This window comes from Oncorhynchus kisutch, linkage group LG8 (genome assembly GCF_002021735.2).
Source record: "Oncorhynchus kisutch isolate 150728-3 linkage group LG8, Okis_V2, whole genome shotgun sequence".
Taxonomy (NCBI): Eukaryota; Metazoa; Chordata; class Actinopteri; order Salmoniformes; family Salmonidae; genus Oncorhynchus; species Oncorhynchus kisutch.
Genome location: NC_034181.2, coordinates 24,545,265 through 24,565,242, shown reverse-complemented (window position 1 = coordinate 24,565,242; position 19,978 = coordinate 24,545,265). Strand labels below are relative to the sequence as shown.

Below are 19,978 nucleotides of genomic sequence, written 5' to 3'. Positions count from 1 at the left end.
TGGGTACCACATATAGGAGGAGGGGCTCTCACACAACCTGTCTGGCTGCTGTAGTATCGCGGAGAAGGACCGGGCGCGTGCTTTTACCAAACAGTACGTCCGTTTTGGAAGCGACACCGAGGGGAGGAGAGCCGTGAAGATGACGACCAATATCAGATACAAGAGCCGGATCCCGATCAAATCGGGTAAGCATGATGATAATAGGGATGATTTTGCATAAAGGCAATTATAACGCCGTCCATTACAATGATTGTCTTTCTCTATGGATTTCTCTCCCCCTCTTTCTAAATTGGGCGTCGTTCTGTATCCCTCCACCTGCGTTTCATTTACCCATCCACCACAATGACCAAACAGATGAGACCCCTGAGGTAAGGAACACGTTTATTCCTAAAGGATTTTTTAAATCGAAAATGTTTATCTGTGCTTCGCGCTATTGGTATAAACCAAGGCCATGTTAGGCGATTCAAAGAATCATTCATATCAAGCATGGTAGCTTACTTTTTTTTCTCCAATTCGCTCCGAATGGCCGCACAGCCTAGATATATATTTACCCTACAGCCTATGTAGGCCAAGTAAACGTCAGCGGAATCATCATTCCGATGCATTGAAGATTACTATTGTTGTCATGCCACCGCATTACAGGGTACAGTGAGCATCACACAGTCAGAAGGATTACATATCATATTTACGCAAACAGTCAGACACAAGATGCGTACGCAGCTTGTGGTACCCGAGGGCTCTCCTCATCCTTGGGCATCCATCCATTCATCCAGGCTTCCAGTCGCGCACTTGGCTGTGGGCGTGACAGTGACCCGCTTCCTAAATGCTATTAGAGACCCTATTGGTATAGTCCGCGAAGTGACCGGCTGTTAATTAGCACATCGCTGTCTTTAGAACAATCTCTGTTTGCATCCTCAGTACATCATAGCTCATTATCCTCTCATTGCTTTCCCTCTGAATTGGTCAGACGAGCTCCCTTTCATAGATGCCATAGATTATTCCCTTGCGTTAACCCTGTGTGTGACCATGCATCATTTAGGTGCAGCATGGTGGCTGGCTAAACTATCCTCCTTCGCAGAGGGCGAATATTATCCTGAAATTCAGGGGTCTCTATTTTTTATGGGCCTTATAGTAAAGACATGGAATTTAATTATATATTTTTTAATCCTCTTTAAATGTTAAATTAACACAACCAGTCATGTTTTCATCTGAAAACAAAAGTTTCACTTATGTTGCATTTAGGGGGGCTCATCTCTCATTGGGGGTTGCCCCCCCCCGTAATTTGCACTCTGCTCCTTGGGAGACCAGCAGCAGACTACTTCTCATGTGTACATATCTCCTCTCTCTCTCTGCTCTGAGGGTGATCACATGATGACAGAAGCTTTGGATGCTGTACGGTTAGTAGGTTATTAGCCTTGTGTAGCTACATTTGCGAGTAGGCAGCATGCATCAATTGTAATTAATAGACTCTCCACACATCCAACCCTTACACACAAGCGCACACACACACATAACCACCCACAAATACGCACACAGACTCACATACACACACACACACTGCTGCTCTAGCATTTGCTATTTATTCAACTGCTCGACCAAGACACTACCCACATTATATTTCTAAATAAAGCCATACTTGACTTGGCACTTTCATTATCTACTCTGATACCCTGTTGTGTATATATTAGGTTTTACTATGCATACTACTTTTCAATTACTTGTTATTGTTTATTTGGCTTGACTCTTATTATTGATAATATGGCACAATGATTAGACAGCCTACAGGGAGGAGGTGAGGGCCCTGGCAGAGTGGGGCCAGGAAAATAACCTCTCTCTCAAAGTAAAAAAAACAAAGGAGCTGATCGTGGACTTCAGGAAACAGTGGAGGGAGCAGGCCCCTATCCACATCGACAGGACCGCAGTGGAGAAGGTGAAAAGCTTCCAAGTTTCTCGGCGTACACATCACTGACATTCTGAAATGGTCCACCCACACAGACAGTGTGGTGAAGAAGGCGCAACAGCGCCCCTTCTACCTCAGGAGGCTGAGGCCCTCAAACTTTTACAGATGCACAATTGAGAGCATCCTGTGGGGCTGTATCACCGCCTAGTACGGCAATTGCACCGCCCACAACCGCAGGGCTCTCCAGAGGGTGGTACGGTCTGCCCAACGCATCATCGGGGGCACACTGCCTGCCTTCCAGGACACCAACAGCGCTCAATGTCACAGGGAGGCCAAAAAGATCAAGGACAACAACCTGTCATCCAGAAGGTGAGGTCAGTACAGGTCCATCAAAGCTGGGACTGAGAGACAGAAGCTGTTTTTCAATCTCAAGGCCATCAGCTACCGGATACCACCCGGCTACTCAACCCTGCACCTTAGAGGCTGCTGCCCTATATACATAGACATGGAATCACTGGCCACTTTAATAATGGAACACTAGTCACTTTAATAATGTTTACATACTGCTTTACACATCTCATATGTATATACTGTATTCTATTCTACTCTATTTAGTCAATGCCACGCCAACATTGCTCAACCTAATATTTATATATTACTTAATTCCATTATTTTACCTTTAGATTTGTGTATTGTTAGATACTACTGCACTGTTGGAGCTAGGAACACAAGCATTTTGCAAAACACGTGTGTGTGTGTGTGACCAATAACATTAGATTTGATACTGATTATTGTACTGCAATGTTGAGGGATCTAGCACACAAGCATTACACTGCACCTTTTATACCTGCTGTAAACTGTGTACGTGGTGAATAAGATTAGATTTGATAGCACGGTTGTATGTTTTTTAACATTTTGATCTCAATCAAAGCTAATTGCTGAACTTATTGTAAGGCATTTATATCCAGGCCTTTGACAGTATAGTGTTACGGTCATGCAGAGGCTATGGCCCACATAGGTCCACTGGTCCTTGCTGATTTTGTGGTGTTCACATACTGTAGGAATCAAGGCACCATAATTCTTATTGTTTGAGCTGTAAGCTGGGTTTGCTGAAGAGAGATGTTCAGTAAGCCTGTAAAATCACATGGGCAGCATTGTGGAATTAACTTTTGGGAAATGATTGCTCGAAGACACTTAACCTTGATTACTACAGTACAGTTACTACAGTGTTGATTTGAAAATACTCAGCGTGTTTGCATGTCCCCTAATGAATGGACAAATGTCCTGTGTCTAAAGACATTCAATATTCTTTCCCCCTGTGAGGACTTTTCCCTGTTTTTATATTTGCTGAGATCCTATAGTACTATGAATTTGAGATATTCAAATCAAATCAAATCAAATCGGAGATATTCAAGCAGCAGATCTGTTGCTACAGTGCACCCACACACTGCCTGACTTGATCTGGTGCTTAGGGAGGGTGCTTCCCTGGGTAGGAAGTGGGACTTTGTCTCTGTGTGTGTGTGTGTGTGTGTGTGTGTGTGTGTGTGTGTGTGTGTGTGTGTGTGAGAGAGCAAAAGAGACAGAAAGAGAAATATAATAAATATACAGTACCAGTCAAAGGTTTGGACACACCTACTCATTCAAGGGTTTTTCTTTATTTTTACAATTTTCTACATTGTAGAATAATAGTGAAGACTATGATAAACTATGATGTCTTATATAACTATTTTATATATGAGATTCTTCAAAGTAGCCCACCTTTGCCTTGATGACAGCTTTGCACACTTGAGAGAGAGCAGGGGCGATGCAGAGGTGTGTCACATTCAAATCAAGCCCATCGTCTCCTTTTACCCTCCTCTCTCTTTCCTCCATTCTCATCACTCTCGGATGCTGGGAGAGAAACCTACCCACACATTCCTAAAGGTGATTGCTGTGTGTAGGCTGAAGTTCAATGACACTCAGTTATCACAAATCACTATGGTGTGGAATCTACACCACATGTTTTTATTATAGTTCTACTTGGCACTAGTATACTCACATGCAGAGTGGGCCCTGGGCATAACCAACAGTCGGGGTCTCAACTTACTGTTGAGGGTTAGAATAGTAGAATACACAAGTTGCAATTTTGAAATTTGGCAGGTCTTCTCTTGTAATATCAGTCACTGACAGAGACTCAATCAGCCCATATCAGCTAACATTTTTTTAAATTGATAAGTTAGTCTGGCCAGCTACTGTACACTACATGACCAAAAGTATGTGAACATCTGCTCGTTAAACATCTAATTCCAAAATCATGGGCATTAATATGAATTTGGTCCTTCCTGCTTCTATAACAGCTTCCACTCTTCTGGAAAGGCTTTCCACTAGATGTTGGAACATTGCTGAGGGGACTTCCATTCAGCCACAAGAGCATTAGTGAGGTCGGGCACTGGTGTTGGGCAATTAGACTTAGCTTGCAGTCGGTGTTCCAATTAATCTCAAAGGTGTTTGATGGGGTTGGTCAGGGCTCTGTACAGGCCAGTGAAGTTCTTCCACCCCAATCTTGACAAACCATTTCTGTATGGACCTCGCTTTGTGCATGGGGGCATTGTCATGCTGAAACAGGGAAGGGCCTTCCCCCAAACTGTTGTCAAAAACTTGGAAGCACAGAATCGTATAGAATGTCATTGTATGCTGTAGCGTTAAGATTTCCCTTCACTGGAACTAAGGGGCCTGGCCCGAACCATGAAAAACAGTCCCAGACCATTATACCTCCTCCACCAAACTTTACAGTTGGCACTATGCATTCGCACAGGTAGATTCATCCGCCGGACTACCAGATGGGGATGCCTGGTTCATCACTCCAGAGAACGCATTTCCACTGCTCCAGAGTCAAATGGTGGCGAGCTTTACACCACTCCAGCCGATGCTTGGTATTGCGCATGGTGATCTTAGGCTTGTGTGCGGCTGCTCGGTCATGGAAGCCCATTTCATGAAGCTCCCGACGAACAGTTATTGCGCTAACATTGCTTCCAGAGGCAGTTTGAAACTCGGTAGTGAGTGTTACAACCGAGTACAGGCGATTTTTTACGCGCTTCTGGCTTCAGCACTCGGCCGCCCCGTTCTGTGAGCTTGTGTGGCCTACCACTTCATGGCTGAGCTGTTGTTGCTCCTCAACATTTCCATGTCACAATAACAGCACTTACAGTTGTCCGGAGCAGCACTAGCAGGGCAGAAATTTGACGAACTGACTTCTACGTGGAAAGTCACTAAGCTCTTCAGTAAGGCCATTCTTCTGCCAATGTTTGTCTATGGAGATTGCATGGCTGCATGCTCTATTTTATACACCTGGCAGCAACGGGTGTGGCTGAAATATCCAAATCCACTAATTTGAAGGGGTTTACATATTATTTTGTATAGTGTATTATTTTATATAGTGTATGAACACACACAACAGAGGTTCTGATTGAAAAGACAGTGTAGGAAAAAGGAATAGTTTGAATTCTACCAGCCCAGGCCATCCATCTGCCATCCATGGTTGTCATGGTAATCCCTATGAAAAATGGTTACATGTGGTTTAAAACAATGAGTCATGCATCAGTGAGTGTTAATATGATAAATATTGATTTTGACTTAGCTGGGCTGAACAGATGTTTTTCAGATGGAGTTATGAATCTGTCTCACATCCCAGCCTTGGACCAGTCCCCCCCCCCCCCCCCCCACACACACAGCCTTGAGTGCTGCTGGTTGTAGTCACAGATGGAACCCCCCCCTATCCTCCCTCGTGAAGAACAGCTGCTAGGGGCTTGGATAGACTTGCCGGGTGGGGTAGGTGACATGCAGGGCAGGCATTTAGACAGCGGAACCCCTTGGGGGTCTTGATCGGTATTGGTAAGAGTGTAGAATCATCTCTTTAGCACTGCTTAAAGGACATTATTAGAGGGGAATGTTGCCCACTCTTCATGTAACAAGCACCAACCCTACCTTCAATACCATGTTCAATACAGCACTCTGTACATGGTGCATACCATTATGTATCTGCGTCCAGTTTGAAGGAAGTTACTAATTAGCGTTAGCTCAATGACTGACTATCTATAGGAACAGCTAGCATGCTTACTGTTCTTGTAGACTTCAAGTCATTGCGCTAACGCTAGTTAGCATTGGCTTGCGAAACTACCTCTAACTTTCTTCATACTGGACGCAGATACATAAACATGGTATCCATGAGTTCATCTGAGCTATCCCTTTAGTACAAAAGGATACTACATAATCAGTTTATGGTTGTTTACAGAAAATTGTCTGGTAGCTACATGTTCAACTATCTCTCTCACATGTTCTGAGTGTTTGTCTTAGTTCTTTATCAGAACTGAAATTAGTATTTTTCTCTGTCACCTGATGTCATTATGTCATGCTGCAAACATGCAATGCCAAACATGCAGTGTGTTTGTGTGTGTTTGTGTGTGTGTGTGTGTGTGTGTGTGTGTGAGCGAGAGAGTTCACAAACAACACGTGAATAGAAAGTTTATATTTTATCTCTATCCCTAGGTTTCCCCCTCTCCCTGTACAGCTAGCCATGTCTCGGCCTTTGCGTAGGCGTTTAAAAAGCTTTTGCAAATAACCCATGCCTGACCCAGATAGGATTCCAAACCCCTTTTTAAGAGGGAAGAGTTTGGGTGACCTTGATAAGTTAGAGATTATATGATGTTTGAGAGGAGGAATCAGAGACTTGGGAACTAAAATCCAATGAAAATTGTAAGGAGAATTAGAGGACTCCTTTCGCCTATTGTGGGTAGAAAAGCTCCCTTTTGGAATGTTAAAAGATGTGAGGAATCTTTTAAAATGAAGGAATTCCTCCTTGAGGAATTTTAAAAGATTAGCTGAGAATGGTATGATGCATGAAATACAAAATAATTTAACAAGTATAACTTTTTTACATACAGAGCCTTCAGAAAGTATTCACACCACTTTACTTTATCCACATTCTGTTGTGTTACAGCCCGAATAAGATATTTATTAAGTTGGGATTTTGTGTAACTGATCTACATACAATACCCCATAATGTCAAAGTAGAATTTTTGACAAATTATTAACAAATACAAATAATTATTCAACCCCTTCGTTATGGCAAGCCTAAATAAGTTCAGCGGTAAAAAATATACTTAACAAATTAATTCCGTGTTCAATAATAGTGGTTAACATGATTTTTGAATAACTACCCCATCTCTGTACTCCACACATAGAATTATCTGTAAGGTCCCTCAATCGAGTATTGAATTTCAAGCACAGATTCACCCACAAAGACCAGAGGGGACACCGATTGCACGATGTGTAAAAAAACAGACGTGAATATCCCTTTGAGAATGGTGAAGTTATTAATTAGGCTTTGGATTGTGTATCAATACACCCAGTCACTACAAATATACAGGCGTCCTTCCTTACTCAGGGATTTCACTATGAGGCCAATGGTGATTTTAAAACGGTTACAGATTTTAATGGTTGTGTTATGAGAAAACTGAGGATAGATCAACAACATTGTAGTTACTTTAAAATACTAACCTAAATGGCAAAGTGAAAAGAAGGAAGCCTGTACAGAATAAAAACTATTCCAAAATATGCATACTGTTTGCAACAAGGCACTTAAGTAATACTGCAAAATAGGTGGCAAAGAAATTAACTTTATGTCCTGAATACAAAGCATTATGTTTCGGGCAAATCCAACAAAACACATCATTGAGTACCACTCTTCATATTTTTAAGCTTGGTAGTGGCTGCATCATGTTATGGGTATGCTTGTCATCGGCAAGGACTAGGGAGTTTACTTTTTATTTTTTATCAAATGAAATGGAATACAGCTTAGGCACAGGAAAAATCCTAGAGGAAAACCTGGTTCAGTCTGCTTTCCAACAGACACTTGGAGACAAATTCACATATATCCTAAAACATACACTGAATGTTCCTGAGTGGCCTAGTTAAAGTTAGAACTTAAATTAGAACTTAAGTTTTCACTTTGTTATTATGGGGTATTGTGTGTTAATGGATGAGAATGAATTGAATTCAGGCTGTAACACAACAAAATGTGGAATAAATCAAGGGGCATAAATACTTTCTGAAGGCCCTGTATCTGGTGCTGCAAATTGAACCAATAAACCATATCACATACGCTGCATCATTGAAAAAACACATTATCAAAGAATATCTGATAATAATGTAATAAATGGCATAATAATGTGGCTACTTTATCTCCACTTCGTATTGCGCATTGATGTTTTCACGGTTACAATTAAATATTCAAAATGCCCCTTGACTCACAGGAGGTGTCATCATTACAGTATTACATAATGGCACACCCAGTTAAACCACAATAATGGCCAACAGTGTGTGTTTTCTTCTACTCGGATGCAGGAATGTCTTGTTCCCAGCTCCTTTGACGCAACAGCTCTTTACTTATCACTGTATTGTAACCTGGGGGACTCCCTGGTGACCAACCCCTTGCTGCTGAATGGGTAGATGCTTAATACTAGTGTTAGGATACGCTAGTCAAGTGTCCCTCTTTTTCCCTATTTCCAAACCCCTGACCCTACCCGCAACTTGGCAATTCATGTAGCTCTGAAAGGAATGGATTGATATAGACGTTAAGGTGGCTAACAGTTCCACCTTGTGCCCTGATAGGTTATGAACTACTTCTACAATATTTACTCATCTTTACAGATCTACTCAAGCCACTTATAGGGAAAGGGCTATAGGTCAATTTGTAGCTAGGCTGTGGAAGAGCCTATTGTTGCTGAATGGTTAGACGTGAATGCTAGGCTACGCTAGCCAAGTGTCCTTTAGAAGGACTATTGTTGCCAGGCCAATTACGTGCTGTTAGATTAGCATGGTAAAGAGCCTAGCACTTAGAGGCTCACGTCTCCAAGGAGAGCAAACACCACAGGGATGGGGGATGGGGGTCCAAAGAGCCTTTCTATCTCACCCTCTCTCATTCTCATCCTCTTTCTCTCTATCTGTCAAGTTCCACCATCTTTCCCTCTCTTCCCTTCACCCTCTCTTTCTCCTCCTCTTTTCTCAATCTATCCCTGTCTTCCATCTACCTCCCTTCTCTATCTTTCCCCTTCTCTTTCTCTGTACGCATATTTGGCCCAACACACAGCAGCCATTTGTTGCTGCATTTAGACTTAATTGTGTGTAAAGGCAAGGTTGGACAGGACTGAGATGACATCAGGAAAGGTCACCTCTCTTTATATCTACATCACAGAATGTATCCTCTCCACATCTCCTGGCTCTGGAGCTGCTTTACAGCTTGTGTGCATGGTTGTGTCTATCTGCCTTACTTTGTGTGTGTGTGTGTGTGTGTGTGTGTGTGTGTGTGTGTGTGTGTGTGTGTGTGTGTGTGTGTGTGTGTGTGTTATGAGTGTCTGTCTTTGTATTTAATATGCATGTAGTTGACTGCTGTGGCCTTTTGAAAAGAGCTTTCTGAAAGGCTACAACAGTAAACAAGAAGACCAATGCATCTGTGTGATTGACTGATCTCTGGATCATTGCCTCTGTATCCAGCAGGCATGCAGGTTCTAAAGGGAAGGAAGTCACTGGACCTCTAGTTGCTGTCAGCTGGAAAGGGAAAGTGTCTCTGATGAAGTTTGATTCTGATAATCAGTGATTATCTAAAGGGAGGATGGAAGGAAGGATGTGGGTTAAGTGTTGGAACATGGACCTTAGCTTCAACACCATGGCTCCCATAGAGCTCTTTCTTTCTTTCATATATATATATATATATATATATATATATATATATATATATTTATTATTATTTATTTTTTTACACCTGCCGTAGGTCCAGCTCTCACACTCTCCTCCTGTCCAGTATTTGGTCAGCTGGAGGTGTGGATTGTGAAGGGTTTAGATCTGTGTGTGTGTCACTGTCACCAGCAGCACTGGGCTTGGCTTCAGATGTCTCAATGTTTCATCTTCAGCCTTTCACATTATGTAGCATTGTTATGGTTAGCCGCTAATAACCACACTGGTTTCCATGCAGGCAGAGCGCAAGAATTGTGAATTTCTCATACACCATAAACAGCTTTTTTCTTGCAATCTAGAGCAAAAATCGTCATGCTTAATTTTCAGTATTTTTTTATTTTTTATCTCAGCATACTTCTTGAGTTGTCTGTATCCTTCCGACTCAAATCATAATCAAATCAAATGTTATTAGTCACATGCGCCGAATACACTTCCAGTGCTTACTTACAAGCACTGGAAGTGGTGGTGAAAATAAAATAAACAAAATATGCTTTTCTGCTTCTCTGCTCAAAGCTGGGTAAAACATTGAAAGGAATGAATGTGAGTCTTATTCGGTACATTTAGTTATTGTTTGCTTTTCTAAACTCTCCCAACCTTGCCAGCAAGCATGCCAGCTAAGGTAGTTAGACAAGATAGCTACTCTAACTAGATTGATAGGCTGAAATTACTTCATGGTAGCTAGTTACATCAACAGCATCCTCCCGGACACCCTAGACCCACTCCAATTCTCATACCGCCCCAACAGATCCACAGATGACGCAAACTCAATCGCACACCACACTGTCCTTTCACACCTGGACAAAAGGAACACCTATGTGAGAATGCTATTCATTGACTACAGTTCAGTGTTCAACACCATAGTGCCCACGAAGCTCATCACTAAGCTAAGGACTCTGGGACTAAACACCTCCCTCTGCAACTGGATCCTGGACTTCCTGACGGGCCACCCCCAGGTGGTAACAGTAGGCAACAATACGTCTGCCACGCTGATCCTTAACACTGGGGCCCTCAGGGGTGTGTACTCCTGTATTCCCTCCTGTATTCCCTGTTCACCCACGACTGCGTGACCAAACACGACTTCAACACCATCATTAAGTTTGCTGACGACACAACAGTGGTAGGCCTGATGACCGACAACGATGAGACGGCCTATAAGGAGGAGGTCAGAGAACTGGCAGTGTGGTGTAAGGACATCAACCTCTCCCTCAATGTGAGCAAGACAAAGGAGCTGATCGTGGACTACAGGAAAAGTCGGACCGAACAGGCCCCCTTTAACATCAACTGGGCTGTAGTGGAGCGGGTCGAGAGTTTCAAGTTCCTTGGTGTCCACATCACCAAGGAACTGTCATGGTCCAAACATACCAAGACAGTTGTGAAGAGGGCACAACAAAATCTTTTCCCCCTCAGGAGACAAAAGATTCGGCATGGGTGCCCAGATCCTCAAAAGGTTCTACAGCTGCACCATCGAGAGCATCCTGACCGGTTGTATCACCGCCTGGTATGGCAACTGCTCAGCATCTGACTGTAAGGCGCTACAGAGGGTAGTGCGAACGGCCCAATACATCACTGGGGCCAAGCTTCCTGCCATCCAGGACCTATATAATAGGCGGTGTCAGAGGAAAGCCCATAAAATTGTCAGAGACTCCAGTCACCCAAGTTATAGACTGTTTTCTCTGCTCCCGCATGGAAAGCGGTACCGGAGCGCCAAGTCTAGGACTAAAAGGCTCCTCAACAGCTTCTCCCCCCAAGCTATAAGACTGCTGAACAATTCATAAAATCGCCACCGGACAATTTACAATGACCTTGACCAATGTACACCTTTTGTACACTGTTTGTGTGCCCCTGTATATAGCCTCGTTATTTTTATTCTTATTGTGTTACTTTATTACTTTTTATTTGAGTCTACTTGGTAAATATGTTCTTCTTCTTGAACTGCACTGTTGGTTAAGGGCTTGTTGTATTCAGCAAATAAAATGCACGTGTAAAGTTGCATGTGACAAATAAAATTTCATTTGATTAGATTTATGAGGTTGGGAGATTGGGGACCTATCTGGGCCAGCTAAAGCCAACTTCCTAAAATTGCTAAGGGGCGAGTAGTATTGTTTTTAACAAAAAAAGTATATAGTGCCTTCGGAAATTATTCAGACTCCTTGACTTTTTCCACATTTTGTTACATTACTGCCTCATTTTGAAATTGATTAAATGTTTTTTTCTCCTCATAAATCTATACACAATACCCAAATGACAAAGCAAAAACAGGCTTTTTCAAAAAACTATACCAAATTAAAAAACTGAAATATCACATTTACATAAGTATTCAGACCCTTTACTTACTACTTTGTTGAAGAACCTTTGGCAGCGATTACAGCCTCGAGGCTTCTTGGGTATGACGCTACAAGCTTGGCACACTTGTATTTGGGAAGTTTCTCCGATTCTCCTCTGCAGATTCTGTCAGGTCTGACTGGGCCACTCAAGGACATTCAGAGACTTGCCTCGAAGCCACTCCTGTGCTGTCTTGGCTGTGCACTTAGGGTTGTTGTCCTGTTGGAAGGTGAACCTTTGCCCCAGTCTGAGGTCCTGACCGCTCTGGAGCAAGTTTTCATCACAGATCTCTCTGTTCTTTGCTCCGTAAATCTTCCCTCGATCCTGACTAGTCTCCCAGTCCCTGCCACTGAAAAACATCCCCACAGCATGATGCTGCCACCACCATGCTTCACCGTAGTGATGGTACCAGATTTACTCCAGATGTGACACTTGGCATTCAGGCCAAAGAGTTCAATCTTGGTTTCATCAGACCAGAGAATCTTGTTTCTCATAGTATGTGTCCTTCAGGTGCCTTTTGGCAAACTCCAGGCATTCTGTCTTGTGCCTTTTACTGAGTAGTGGCTTCTGTCTGGCCACTCTACCATAAAGGCCTTATTGGTGGAGTGCTGCAGAGATGGTTGTTCTTCTGGAAGGTTCTCCCATCTCCACAGAGGAACTCTAAGCAAGAGTGACCATCGGGTTCTTGGTCACCTCCCTGACCAAGCCCCCCCGGGCGGCAAGCTCTAAATTGATTTGGAGGTGGTTCCAAACTTCTTCAATTTAGGAATGATGGAGGCCACTGTGTTCTTGGGGACCTTCAATGCTGCAGAAATATGTTGGTATCCTTCCCCAGATCTGTGCCTCGACACAATCCTGTCTCGGCGCTCTATGGATGATTTCTTTGACCTCATGGCTTGGTTTTTGCTCTGACATGCACTGTCAACTGTGGGACCTTATATAGACAGGTGTGTGCCTTTTTTAAAAAACATGTCCAATCAATTGAATTTACCACAGGTGGACTCCAATCAAGTTGCATAAACATCAAGGATGATCAATGGATACAGGATGCACCTGAGTCTCATAGCAAAGGGTCTGAATACTTATGTAAATAAGGTATTTCTGTTTATTATATTTAATACAATTGCAAACATTTCTAAACTGTTTTCGCTTTGTCATTGTGTAGATTGATAGGGGGAAAAATACATTTAATCCAGTTTAGAATAAGGCTGTAACATAACAAAATGGAAAAGTCAAGGGATCTGAATACTTTCCGAATGCACTGTATACTGTATATGCAATACCGTTCAAAAGTTTGGGGTCAATTAGAAATGTCCTTATTTTTTAAAGAATATCAATTCAACAGTGAAGAGGCGACTCTGGGATTGCTGGCCTTCCTCTGTCCAGTGTCTGTGTTCTTTTGCCTATCTTAAATCTTTTGTTTTTGTTGGCCAGTCTGAGATATGGCTTTTTCTTTGTACCTCTGCCTAGAAGGCCAGCATCCCAGAGTCGGCTCTTCACTGTTGACGTTGAGACTGGTGTTTTGTGGGTACTATTTAATGAAGCTGCCAGTTGAGGACTTGTGAGGTGTCTGTTTCTCAAACTAGGCACTCTAATGTACTTGTCCTCATGCTCAGTTGTGCACTGGGGCCGCCCACTCCTCTTTCTATTCTGGCTAGAGCCAGTTTGCACTGTTCTGTGAATGGAGTAGTACAGAGCGTTGTACGATATCTTCAGTTTCTTGGCAATTTCTCGCATGGAATAGCCTCCATTTCTCAGAACAAGAATAGACTGACGAGTTTCAGAAGAAAGGTCTTTGTTTCTGGCCATTTTCAGCCTGTAATCGAACCCACAAATGCTGATGCTCCAGATACCCAACTAGTCTAAAGAAGACCAGTTTTATTGCTTCTTTAATCAGAACAGCAGTTTTCAGCTGTGCTAACATAATTGCATAAGGGTTTTCTAATAATCAATTAGCCTTTTAAAATGCTAAATTTGGATTAGCTAACACAACATGCCATTGGATCACAGGAGTGATGGTTGCAGATAATGGGCCTCTGTACGCCTATGTAGATATTCCATTAAAAATCAGGCGTTTCTAGCGACAATAGTCATTTGCGACATTAACAATGTCTACACTGTATTTCTGATCAATTTGATGTTATTTTAATGGACAAGAAATGTGTTTTTCTTTCTAAAACAGGGATATTTCTAAGTGACCCCAAACTTTTGAACAGTACAGTCGTGGCCAAAAGTTTTGAGAATGACACAAATATTAATTTCCACAAAGTTTGCTGCTTCAGTGTCTTTAGATATTTTTGTCAGATGTTACTATGGAATACTGAAGTATAATTACAAGCATTTCATAAGTGTCAAAAGGCTTTTATTGACAATTACATGAAGTTGATGCAAAGAGTCAATATTTGCAGTGTTGACCCTTCTTTTTCAAGACCTCTGCAATCCGCCCTGGCATGCTGTCAATTAACTTCTGGGCCACATCCTGACTGATGGCAGCCCATTCTTGCATAATCAATGATTGGAGTTTGTCAGAATTTGTGAGTTTTTGTTTGTCCACCTACCTCTTGAGGATTGACCACAAGTTCTCAATGGAATCCAGGTCTGGGGAGTTTCCTGGCCATGGACCCAAAATATCGATGTTTTGTTCCCCGAGCCACTTAGTTATCACTTTTGCCTTATTTCAAGGTGCTCCATCATGCTGGAAAAGGCATTGTTCGTCACCAAACTGTTCCTGGATGGTTGGGAGAAGTTGCTCTCGGAGGATGTGTTGGTACCATTCTTTATTAATGGCTGTGTTCTTAGGCAAAATTGTGAGTGAGCCCACTCCCTTGGCTGAGAAGCAACCCCACACATGAATTGTCTCAGGATGCTTTACTGTTGGCATGACACAGGACTGATGGTAGCGCTTATCTTGTCTTCTCCGGACAAGCTTTTTTCCGGATGCCCCAAACAATCGGAAAGGGGATTCATCAGAGAAAATGACTTTACCCCAGTCCTCAGCAGTCCAATCCCTGTACCTTTAGCAGAATATCAGTCTGTCCTTTATGTTTTTCCTGGAGAGAAGTGGCTTCTTTGCTGCCCTTCTTGACACCAGGCCATCCTCCAAAAGTATTCGCCTCACTGTGCGTGCAGATGCACTCACACCTGCCTGCTGCCATTCCTGAGCAAGCTCTGTACTGGTGGTGCCCCGATACCGCAGCTGAATCAACTTTAGGAGACGGTCCTGGCGCTTGCTGGACTTTCTTGGGCGCCCTGAAGCCTTCTTCACAACAATTGAACCGCTCTCCTTGAAGTTCTTGATGATCCGATAAATGGTTGATTTAGGTGCAATCTTACTGGCAGCAATATCCTTGCCTGTGATGCCCATTTTGTGCAAAGCAATGATGGCGGCACGTGTTTCCTTGCAGGTAACCATGGTTGACAGAGGAAGAACAATGATTCCAAGCACCACCCTACTTTTGAAGCTTCCAGTCTGTTATTTGAACTCAATCAGCATGACAGAGTGATCTCCAGCCTTGTCCTCGTCAACACTCACACCTGTATTAACGAGAGAATCACTGACATGATGTCAGCTGGTCCTTTTGTGGCAGGGCTGAAATGCAGTGGAAATGTTTTTGGGGGATTCAGTTCATTTGCATGGCAAAGTGGGACTTTGAAATTAATTGCAAATTAATTATTTAACTAGGCAAGTCAGATAAGAACAAATTCTTATTTACAATGACGGCCTACACTGGCCAAACCCGGACAACACTGGGCCAATTGTACACCGCCCTATGGGACTCCCAATCACGGCCGGTTGTGATACAGCCTGGAATTGAGCCAGGGTGTCTGTAGTGACGCCTCTAGCACTGAGATGCAGTGCCTTAGACCGCTTCGCCACTTGGGAGCCCAAATGTACATGAGTATCTCTGCCTGACTGTGTCCCTGATAAGTGGCTTTCACAGTGGCCTCCTAAACACTGTTCACAATATGTACTTTTTCACTTTATCCAGCTGATGATGTCGGCTGTATCCATGTGTTTATGTTTACATGTGTATGCACGTGCATCAGGCCGTGCGTGTGTGTGAAGGTGAGAGAGAACTCCCTGTGCTGTGTCCTACCAGAGGCCAGCGGGACAGCTGGCCAGTGTGAGAGAGGGAGGGGCCTGAAGAGGGCTATTGTGATGTCACTCTAGGACATCTGTTCTATTCAGAGGACACCAACCCCATCTCCCCCACAGACACACACACACACACACACACACACACACACACACACACAAAAACTCTCTCTCGCCCTGCCCCTGCTATCTGGATCCTCAGTCCCTAACACCAGGGTTTCCCAAACGCGGTCCTGCCCCCCCGCGGTTGTCTTGTGTCAGTTTACTGAGAGGTAAACACATAAGGAACATGAGTACAGACTCACACAAGGGCAATATTAATAAACACAACTTAAGATAAAAAATAGCTGAACAGTGGACCCCATCACATCCCTACCCTCTGCCTTTGACCCCCTGCGCTCCTACTTCATCTTCTCACCCCCCCCCCCCCCCCCCCCCCCCCCCCCCCCAACACACACACACACCAGGGCAGCAGTAGCTTCCGTTCAGTCACACACCCTGACAAATCTGCTGCTCATGTTGTCTCTTTTTTCATTCACTCCTGAGAGCCAGTCAAGTTCTTTCAAATGCTGGTATCTGATGTGTGTTCTTATATCTTACTTTAAATGGTAGCTTAGCTACATAGCACAATACATTTCTGTTGATAACTGCCTTCATCATGTTACTTGTTCTGTTTTGATCTGTCTCCCTCGTGTGATGTAGATTGGTATTACAGCTTCGGAGCAATCCCATGAAGAGAGGTCCTAGGGAGCTACAGCTTTTCAGGCTTTTGTTCCAACCCAGCACTAATACATCTGATACAGCTATTCAAGGGCTTGATTAGTAGTTAAAATAACATACCATAGATCAGTGGTCACCTTTTCTGAGTCAAGATCACTTTCTGAGTCAAAATGCAAGCTGCGATCTACCGCTCAGATTTTTAAAAAACATGCAACATTAACCAATTAAAAACAGTTCTGTAGCAATGGGATTTGTGCAGTAGGCTATAGGCCCAATACATTATCACTGCATATTGTCTGTGCTTGAATTTCCCTGTCAATGTTGTTAATTTCAGACCATTTTGAAATTATATTTAAAAAATGTAGGTATATGATCATGCTGGTAATACATCATGTATTGTATTACTTGAGGCACAGCGGAGTGAGCATAATAATTATCTTGTTTTTTTACTGGACTGATGGCCTTCATCTGATGGTCAGTCTGAGGGGAGGGAGCAGTGGTGAGGCTATCACCCAACTCATCGTCCCTCCAGTCCCTCCGCTGAGAAAAGGGGACAGTCTTCCATCTGATGGTCAGTCTGAGGGGAGAGGGCAGTGGTGAGGCTGTCTATCATCCAACTCACCGTCCCTCCAGTCCCTCCGCTGAGAAAAGGGGACAGTCTTCCATCTGATGGTCAGTCTGAGGGGAGAGGGCAGTGGTGAGGCTGTCTATCACCCAGCTCATCGTCCCTCCAGTCCCTCCGCTGAGAAAAGGGGACAGTCTTCCATCTGATGGTCAGTCTGAGGGGAGAGGGCAGTGGTGAGGCTGTCTATCATCCAACTCACCGTCCCTCCAGTCCCTCCGCTGAGAAAAGGGGACAGTCTTCCATCTGATGGTCAGTCTGAGGGGAGAGGGCAGTGGTGAGGCTGTCTATCACCCAACTCATCGTCCCTCGAGTCCCTCCGCTGAGAAAAGGGGACAGTCTTCCATCTGATGGTCAGTCTGAGGGGAGAGGGCAGTGGTGAGGCTGTCTATCACCCAACTCATCGTCCCTCCAGTCCCTCCGCTGAGAAAAGGGGACAGTCTTCCATCTGATGGTCAGTCTGAGGGGAGGGAGCAGTGGTGAGGCTGTCTATCATCCAACTCACCGTCCCTCCAGTCCCTCCGCTGAGAAAAGGGGACAGTCTTCCAGCTGACGGCAAAACTCAAGTTACAATGCATTATTTCTGCCTGTCACTCCTATGACCAGAAAAAATGAAATATTCTCTGATATTAAAAAAGACTCAAGCTGCTAATAATACCGTGCATTTGGAAACTATTCAGGCCCCTTGACTTTTTCCACATTTTGTTACATTACAGCCTTATTCTACAATGGATTAAATAGTTTTTTCCCCTCATCAATCTATACACAATACCCCATAATGACAAACCCCAGTCTGAGCTCCGAAGCACTCTCGAGCAGGTTTTCATCAAGGATCTTCTCTGTACTTTGCTCCTTTCATCTTTGCCTCGATCCTGACTAGTCTCCCAGTCCCTGCAGCTGAAAAATGTCCCGAAAGCATGATGTTTCCACCACCATGCTTCACCGTAGGGATGCTGCCAGGTTTTCTCCAGACATGACCCTTAGCATTCAGGCTAAAGAGTACAATCTTGATTTCATCAGAACAGAGAATCATGTTTCTCATGGTCTGAGTCTTTAGATGCCTTTTGGCAAACTCCAAGTGGGCTGTCATGTGCCTTTTACTGAGGACTGGCTTCCGTCTGGCCACTCTGCCATAAAGGCCTGATTGGTGGAGTGCTGCAGAGATGGTTGTCCTTCTGGAAGTTTCTCCCATCTCCACATAGGAACTCTAGGGCTCTGTCAGAGTGACCATCGGGTTCTTGGTCACCATCCTGACCAAGGCCCTTCTCCCCCGATTGCTCAGCTTGGCCGGGCGGCCAGCTCTAGGAAGAGCCATAGTGGTTCCAAACTTCTTCCATTTAAGAATGATGGAGGCCACTGTGTTCTTGGGGACCTTCAATCCTGTAGAAATGTTTTGGTACCCTTCCCCAGATCTGTGCCTCGACACAATCCTGTCTGTGAGCTCTACGGACAATTCCTTCGATGCACCTGAGTCTCATAGCAAAGGGTCTGAATACTTATGTAAATAAAGTATTTCTGTTTATTATTTTTAATACATTTGCAAAAGAAACAAAAAACAGTGACTGTTTTCGCTTTATCATTATGGGCAATTGTGTGTAGATAGCTGAGGATTTAAAAAAAATCCATTTTAGAATAAGGTTGTAACAAAATGTGGAAAAAATCAAGGGGTCTGTATACTTTCCGGAGGCACTGTAACAACGCAAGCTTATCGGAACACTTTGCTATATTCATTCATTGCAGCTGCAGTGTTGGTTGTAGCGTGAATGGAAGTAGGAAGAATGTGCATTTTATGGCTTATAAAAGTGTTGACTGCTGAATACCAACTTAAACATGAACTTACTCTTAAAAACAGGAGCTCTTTGCTGTTTTCGTTGAGTCTCTCTAGTCATGGTTTTAAAAGTTTTGAAATCTCACAGTATCAACTTTGCTATGTGTTCAAGGCTTCTTTTTACAGTCTATGGCTCGAGGAAACTGCAGACATGGTGATCTGAGCTATCTGATTGGCCTATCTGAAGGCCTATATGTACACTTGATTTGCTCTCTGGGCCTGCCGGGTAGGCAGGGTTTTACCTTCAGACACATGAAATGGTTCAAAATGGGAACACTTTGCCTTCCCAGCGCTAGGACTGCTGAGTCAAGTGCACCTACCACCTACAGCGTGAAACAAATCAAAAAGAGGAATGCAAGGCTGTATCGTTGTTGTTTTTTAAAGAAATGTTTGGTAATCGATTAGGAATGCCTTGGAGATAGACCAATTGATGTTGCCCACTCTGTCTGGGGTACCATAGCTTTCTTAGCTCCATTTGTCTTGAACCCCATGTCTGTCCTCCAGTGGTAGCTTAGCTGAGATATCACCACTGAGCCCAGACACACACACACACACACACACTCACACTCCATGGGCCCACATCTGGCAACAATTGTCCACCACACCCTGTCCTGTTTCACAGTGTGTGGAGTGCATGTTGGTCTCACGGCTGTCTACATCCCCCAACAAGCCAACACCGCAAGGAATTACACAGGACTTTTAACAAATTGGAAACAACAC

General features: G+C 43.7%; 1 protein-coding gene across 1 annotated transcript in view; it reads left to right on the top strand.

The window, feature by feature from the left end:
• LOC109896042 (septin-5-like) overlaps nucleotides 1-19,978 on the top strand; it is a 33,243-nt gene that overhangs the window by 184 nt on the left and 13,081 nt on the right. Inside the window, exons 2-3 of the mRNA XM_020490241.2 lie at nucleotides 55-185; nucleotides 355-368. Coding sequence (XP_020345830.1) covers nucleotides 140-185; nucleotides 355-368 — 60 coding nt within the window. The 5' untranslated portion in view covers nucleotides 55-139. The remainder of the gene's footprint in view (nucleotides 1-54; nucleotides 186-354; nucleotides 369-19,978) is intronic.